The following is a 7,500-nucleotide window of genomic DNA, read 5'->3' on the forward strand; positions in this document are numbered from 1 at the left end:
GCTGTTATGTACATAATTGTCATGATCATGACAGAGAGTAATTTTTCCCCACACTAGATCTGGGTTGTGTGCGGTTGTCCTTCACTTTCTACTTCTTCCAGGTGACTTAAGAAAATGAAAACATTACTACTTAAAGAGTAGTAATAAACAAATCTGTACAATACAATTCTTACTTTAGTATACAGAATTTTGCAGCACTACAGATCTTAGTTGTTTTGCCACAGCATTTTGGGGTTATTGCCATCCTGGGACAAGGGAGGAAGCACCAATTTTTAATTGGTGTAAATCAGTGCAGCGTGTTTGGTTCCAACACAGCTATACGCATCTACTTTCCCTGAGGGCCTGGCCCTGATATTCAAATTGTTCCCAAGCTTTATTCTCCTATTTAAATTTCTGAAATAAATCACTGCGCTAATACAGCTTCTTTTCATTTTTAAGGGCAATTAGTAATGAAATTAAATACGATTGCTTCAAGTATTACACGTTACGCATACATCTTTATTAATATAGCCACAATCTTCAGAACCAAACATTTGGCCAGCGCAGCACATGGAAACGTCTCATTAGGGTACCTATTTACATATGTGTTCTCAGCTCATGGATGAGAGCGTTCCAGTGGCAAGCAGTTGTCCCCATCGGCACTGGTAGGGGACACCTGCTTAAACCACAAGGACGTTCTGGCTCCATTTAAGCAAAATTATGTCCTCTCGCTTCCGTAAGAAGGAGGGGTGAAGCTAATGGGACTGCACGTGGGCTAAAGGGGGAGCATCCTCTGGCTCGAGAAACTGCAAACACATGCTAAGCACTTTGAAGCATTTAAAGGTATGGAAGACCTCAAGAAAAGATTAGTGCATCTAATATTTACATCCCTGGTTCTGTGGTGCTGCTGACCATGTGTGGCTGTCATGTGTCCCCAGGGAAGTAGCTGCATTCACTTTTGGTCAAATGACTCCATCCCACACTGGTGATTTGCAAAGCCTTTCTGGGTTTCTCCTGGTGCTGTATAAATGTAAGGCGGCACTAAAGCAAATTTCTGCATTTTACACAACTTTATCAAAAGACAAAATCACTGTGTGCACACAAACACACATGTGCGTATCTTCTTAAAAAGAGGAAATAAAGCAGAAACACCAGCGAAAAAATATCCCTAATTCAGCATACCTGGCTATTTGAACTTGGAGGGGCAAAGTCAAAGGGTAGCCCCAGAGCAGACCCTCCTGAGCAGCACTGCCAGCTCTACATCTGCCTGTGGCAGCTCATCGGAGCAATGTTGCCTGAAACGCTCCCTCCGATTTTTCCATTCCAGGTGGATCCACTCTGAGAGCAAACCCTCCACTTGGCCCGCTGCGCCATTTGCAGCTTTTTTTTTTGTGTGTTTAATGATTCTTGACCAGCCATTTAGCCTAGGAAGTGCCTGTATTGCTTCCCCCCCTCCTTTTTATAAATGTTGTCACCATCCGCTCAGCACATGGCATTGAATAGAGGAACCTCCAAGGACACGGCTGTGAGGGGCAGGAGTGTACTGAGATGTGCAAGCAACATTAAATGAAAAAAAAAATAAAGGGAAAAACTGCCAAGAAACTTGACCAAAGAAAACTGATCAGCAGAAACTGGGCCAAGTTCACAACCTGTGGGATAATCTGCCACTAAGACTGAAAAAACCCCATAACCCGAAAGTGATTAAAAGAAGGATTTCTGTAATTTGTCGGGGGGTGGGGGGGGAGGGGGCGGGGGAGGGGGTGGACGGGACATGGGAAGGGGGGGAATGATATATAACAAACTAATTTAAGCTAATGTAATGTTTATAAAGTTACTTAGATAATGACACCATGCATACCATTATAATCATTAAAACACAATCTATGTGTTTTTTTAAAAAAAACTTAGATGATTAACACAAAATCAAGTTGATGTGAAGGAACAATTACTTTTAGAAAAAAAATCAGGAGGTCCTAATATTCTGTAGAATGAGGGAGGATGCAGCTGTATGTCGACAGCTTTCATATCCTCATTTGAATAATGTGGCCTGAATCTGTCACTTTATTCATCCTCCTTATGCTCAGTGTACTCTGCATCAACAACAAATTAAGTTGTAAATAAGAGACAATCATCACTTTTGTTTTTAAGCAGCTTCTGCATGGAGAATTTCAATGTACTGTTTCTTTTTGACAGAAAGAAAGGGATTCTACACTCTGCTTATGTAAGCACAAATATGAGGAAACCAACCGAAATGAAACAATAAGGGAGCACTTGAGAACTGCTCCAAAATGTTCTTGGAAGTACATTTCTACCACCACAAAAATCTCAGTTTTTAATAGGATATATAATGAAGACCCTTTCATTTACTGTAATAATTATCCTTACTTTGCTTTAAAATTTCAATTTTTTTTTTTTTATTTAGAAATACTCCCTTTCCTCACCCAGGCACAAGCAGGGTACACCTCAACAAGAAGAACAAGTGATTAAGTTCAGGATGTAACCTTTATGTACCCAGAAATATTATTAATCTCTAACATGATAACACCATACCATTTTGTGAGCAAATACAGCATGCAGTCAGGGGAAAGGGGAGGGGGGAAAGAGATTGTCTTACCTTTACATCTGAGAAGTAGGTTTTCAGCATATTGGAACTTGGGTACCGGGTGTAAAAGAACATGAGCTTGGCCTTTTTCAAGTGATTCGGTGACAAGCCTTCCTGCATGTAGGATTGAATTAGTAAAGGAAAATTCTTTTCTTGAGAAAGCTGCTTCTGAACGTCCAGAGCAAGCAAAGTGCTCTGTTAAATACTCTACGGTTCCCCAGACTACAGGAGAAAATATTAACATTTAAACTGCTGCGCTGTAATTTTCTGTATAATAGGCAAACATGGGATGAGAGGCCATGTCACTGAAGCCCTGTGTTTCCTATCGGTTTAGGTGCTGGGTCTCAGGGATCTTGCAAGTTTACGGATTGTGTACCATATGTACGTTCACTTGTTGCTACGGAAACAAATGCAGGAAGCATGTGCTGCAGAAAACTTATCGGGAGCTTTTTTCTCCCTCTCCTTTGCAATGCCAGCTAAAGTTTCTTTTCCTCTCGGTGTTGTGCTGCTTGCACACAATAAAACCAATGCCATGTAAGACAATCAGAGGCGCTTTATAATTTTGAGCAGTTTCACACGGGCAGCACATTTCACCTGTTTCATTCGTGTTGATACATTTTAACAACTTGGGCAGCTCTCTCTAATCCTGCTGTTTGCTCCAGTGGCTGCCCTGCAAATGAAAGTGAAATCTGTAGTAGGCAGAGCCCCTTGGCCGCTGAATCCCCCCGCCACAAACTTGTCGCCTGCTGATTTACACAGTTAACTCCTCGGAGAAGGGAGCTGTATTTGGGGATAACCAATCAATACATGTGGGCTAGCAGATCAATAAATGGCCACTTACCCTATAAGGCAGCCTATTTATCCTGGAAACATCATTACCTTTTAGATCTGTAAACAGAAGCAACTAAGAGAGTTCCCAAGGGAATGTGAAGCTAACCATAACAATCTCGGCTTGCTGATTTTTCTCCCAGCTTCTTGGCTCCCTTTTGTGAACTGCGTGCTAGGACGGCTCTGGTCACATCTGTGCCGCAGGCTGGCCCTGCCATTTCCTCAGCAAATTAATGGCTTTATAATTTATCAGAAATGAAGATGCACGTGGAGAAAATCAGTGTGGCCCCCACAAGGTCATTTAAGGGTTCTTCCCAGAAGCTTCTCTAAGGACTGTTTCTCCTAAACACAATTGTCGAAAATTTTGCTCAGTTCACACCTTATGGCAGCGGGAAGGTCAACCAAGTTGACAGATGCACTGCAGCCAAGGTGCCTCTTCTGCCTTACAGCCGGGTGCACGACAGCACAGAACATCCCACTCCAGGCCTCGAGACAGGAAACCCAGACTAATTTTTATCAGCAGCCTACTGATGATTAGCTAGGCTTTTTCAGCAAAATTCCTTTTTCTCTAATTCCTGAAATCTGCTGAAACCCTCTCCCTTTATTTCAGTTACAAGGTTCATTTTTAGATTAGAAAAATGTAGCGTTAAAAAAAAAAAAAAGGCATTGACACTATTAGTTTAAAAACCTCTTATTATCTGGAAGTACATGGAAAACGGCTCAGCTGAACTTGCATTTTGTTTCAGATGCTTAATGATTACAAAGAAGATAATTTATGACTGACATACTTCTTGTGCCAAGAGAAGAGTTGAAAGAACCTCCAGTTACCTCCATTAGACTGATAGAGAAGTCTAAAAGAGCATTACACTCTGCAGTGCCATCTGTCAAAATACGTAAGTGAAATAATAGTAGCAAGCTGTCACCTATTGCTTAGTGATAAGAGTTTTAGACAAATCAAAACTTCTATGCCAGAAACCCATTTTGTTATGCGATCCTTTCAGCAAAGTGGGGGTCCAAAGGGGAACTCCAGTAGGAGAGAAAAAAAAGTAATCCTGAGTCTCCTTAATTTGCAATTCCTCTGATGCCGACAACATGTTAACATCGGGTTTGGTGTATATTCTCTTTCAATTCAAGCTCAAGGATGGACTTAAAATTCAAAAAAACCCTCTCATATTTGCTGGATTTAAGCATATTAGACAGTTGTCTAAGCATTTGGATTCCTTCTGCATTTAGGATTTTTAAATATTTTCTGCTCTAATGCCAGAGGATATTGATATTGAATGAAACATGTATTAAAAGATGCTCTGAGACTCAAATTCCCAGAAATCCATTTTTTATTAAAATTATACTTGTTCTTAAGCACTTGGCAGCCTTAAAGCAATATCAAATATGCAACAAATCTGTATATCTTGATCCTAAGGTTAACGCTTTACTGTGATAAAAGATATGATCTGTAATAATCTAGCAAAAAATAGTTAATGACAGACTTAAGAGCTAAGAATTAGATAACCCATTGCTATTTCAGAAAAAAAAAATTGAACTGACCAATTGCTTAATTTCCTTTTTAAGTGCTTGGGCTGAAAAGCAACTGTTCTTCCAAGAAAGCACTAGCTGTTTCCAGGATACTTACACACGCACAATGACTCATGATGAAATAGATTCAGTAAACATACAGCTGTACCGAACACGAGCTAAGCCCCATTCAAGGCCAGGAAAGAAAACGAGCACAAATAAATATTAAGGAGGTAAAGGGAGGAGGGGTGCCGAATGGAACGCAAACAAGCTCTGTCCCAGCAGCTCGTGTGGCTTGCCTCAATTCTCTTAGCTATAGCTTTGTGAAGACAGATGACATTCAATTCTATGGGTAATGCAAAATAGACAATAACTGCTGAAACTTGAGCCAGCTGCCAGGTGTAAAAAAAAAAAAAAAAAAAGGAAAGGAAAAAAAAAGGAGAGAAAGAAAAGATGATAAATCCATAAATTAATGAAAGACATCTGCTCAGGAACATAAAAGATCAGAGGAACAGTGTACTGCAGCTGAACCTAAAGCGGTGTTCAAACAACCTGAGAGTCTCAGCATTGTGGGTTTACACAGTACAACGCTGCCTCACCTAACACAGCAGCGGCAGCAAAATGGCAAAGCCCTAAGAAATAGGAAGTGAAAGACTGGGAACAAAACATATGGGGACAAAACATATACATGCTCTCGTGTGTTTTAACAGGAGAAGCACAGGGGTGGTACCACACAGCATTCGATTCATTTGCACTTCAATCCTCCTCCCAGGTAATGCTCCTCTTTTGCAAAAATATTTTTCAGCAGAGATGATCTTTCACTCCTGTTACTCCCAGCCTGAGCCCCCACAAATGCTCTAACAGGCTTTTCTAGCCCACGCATGCATTGAACTGAAGGAAAAGTGGTAAGGAATAGCCTGTATCAGGTAAAAAACAACCTGCACCAGCAAAGCCAAGCTGCTCCTTAAGTTACACCTCAGGTACTTTCAATCAGCAAAACTCCAAACAGCTTCATCTCAGAGCATCTTCAAGTCCCTCCAAAGAAGAGCTGGCTGGCTGCAAAGCATTTGTTCGTCGCCCAGGTTTTATCAACAGCACGGAGTTATCCAGCTTGCTGTACAATCACTCCTTTTTTTTTTTTAAGTTTAATTAGTTTAATTCTAGTCAGATGTAATAACTCCTCATTTCAAAATGTTGTAATTCAGTAATTATAGCTTTCACATATTGGGACTGTGAAACTTATTCCAGTTGGATTGGAATTCTGTTTAAAAATAAATAAAATTGTAGAAAGTTGCACTAATGCTTCAAAGCCCTCCTACCAGGGAGAGCATGCTAGACTTCTTCACCTTTACAGATGTCTTAACAGCACACAAACTACTGTTGTGCTTCAATTTTGATCTATGCAAATGTTCTGTTACTGAACAAGGCTATTTTTCTTGAGATGCAAAGAGGATGCATGACAAAGAAAGATCATGCAGAAAAACAATTCACTGTCTGTTTCTTTTTGAATTTGAATAAAACTTAATATTTGATTAAACAGATTAGTTTGCAAAGATACAGACTGCATTCATGACCAAGATGTGAATTCAGACTGCAGGTGCATCTTATCTTGTTTAGCAACATACACAAACATTAACCATTTCCTTCTGCAATTCAGCAAGGAATGATCAGATACATTTTACGGCCATTGGTTAAAAAAAAAAAATCCAAGAAAACAAAACCCAGGCTAGTTTAGTGTTTAACTTACTACTAAAACCTGAACTTGGCTGTATCTGCTGGTCTTATGTTCTCATCCTGGCTGCATTGTCCAGGAAAACAGATGTTACTTTCTGGAGGGAAGAAAGATCTGCTTCTTTCAAGAAATTTGTTCCCTATACGTGTACATTCAACCATGTAAAATAAAAGTGCCACAACAGAATTGACCAGAAACAAACCAACTTCCACACTGCGCCTTACCCTGGAAAATTGTAAACTACCTGGACACATGAGCTGCTGCTAGAAAAAAACATCCATCCCTACAGCAGAGCTGTATACCAGGGTACACGTGTAGAAGTGTTATTTAATAAATCTGCTCTGTATCTAAACCCAGAATAAACTGCAGCCTGCACTAGTGCCTAGGTGGGAAAGTCAGAGTGCTTTCCCGATGGCAGGGGAAGAAGCAGGGCAGTGAAAAAGAAAGGGAATCACTGTAGCACCAGGCATTTCCCCGGCTATGCCCTGGAGCAGCAGGGGACTCTTGCACCCCTGTTCCAGCAGACGCAACAAGCTCCGTTAGTGAGCACCATGAGAGAAAGGGGGAGAAATGGGAGGGGTGGGGGAGAGATGCTCCATGGGTGGCGAGGATCAAGTGCAGCCCTAGAACTACTCTTAGTTCACAGGCTTGGCATGTTTCACCTCTCCTAACTGCTCTCCCAGGATGGGAGAACTACTTTTATACAAAAACAATTAGTATGCCACTGTACTGTTTGGTAGAAATTAATTGCCCTGGCCTGAGTCTTGCCCTCAGCTGCCACTCCTGTTGACCTCGGGACTGCTTTCCAAGCACTGCACCTGCATTTCAATATGCAGGAGAGATCTTT

General features: G+C 41.0%; 1 protein-coding gene across 1 annotated transcript in view; it reads right to left on the reverse strand.

Annotated features, from left to right (window-relative positions):
• The window catches only part of PROX1 (prospero homeobox 1), a gene marked incomplete at both ends in the record, with an annotated part of 36,352 nt that overhangs the window by 25,356 nt on the left and 3,496 nt on the right, over positions 1-7,500 (reverse strand). The window contains one exon of the mRNA XM_082277077.1: positions 2,594-2,733. Within this exon, the coding sequence (XP_082133203.1) occupies positions 2,594-2,733 (140 nt within the window). The remainder of the gene's footprint in view (positions 1-2,593; positions 2,734-7,500) is intronic.

The sequence above is a fragment of the Coloeus monedula genome (assembly GCF_965178545.1).
Source record: "Coloeus monedula genome assembly, chromosome: 2".
NCBI lineage: Eukaryota > Metazoa > Chordata > Aves > Passeriformes > Corvidae > Coloeus > Coloeus monedula.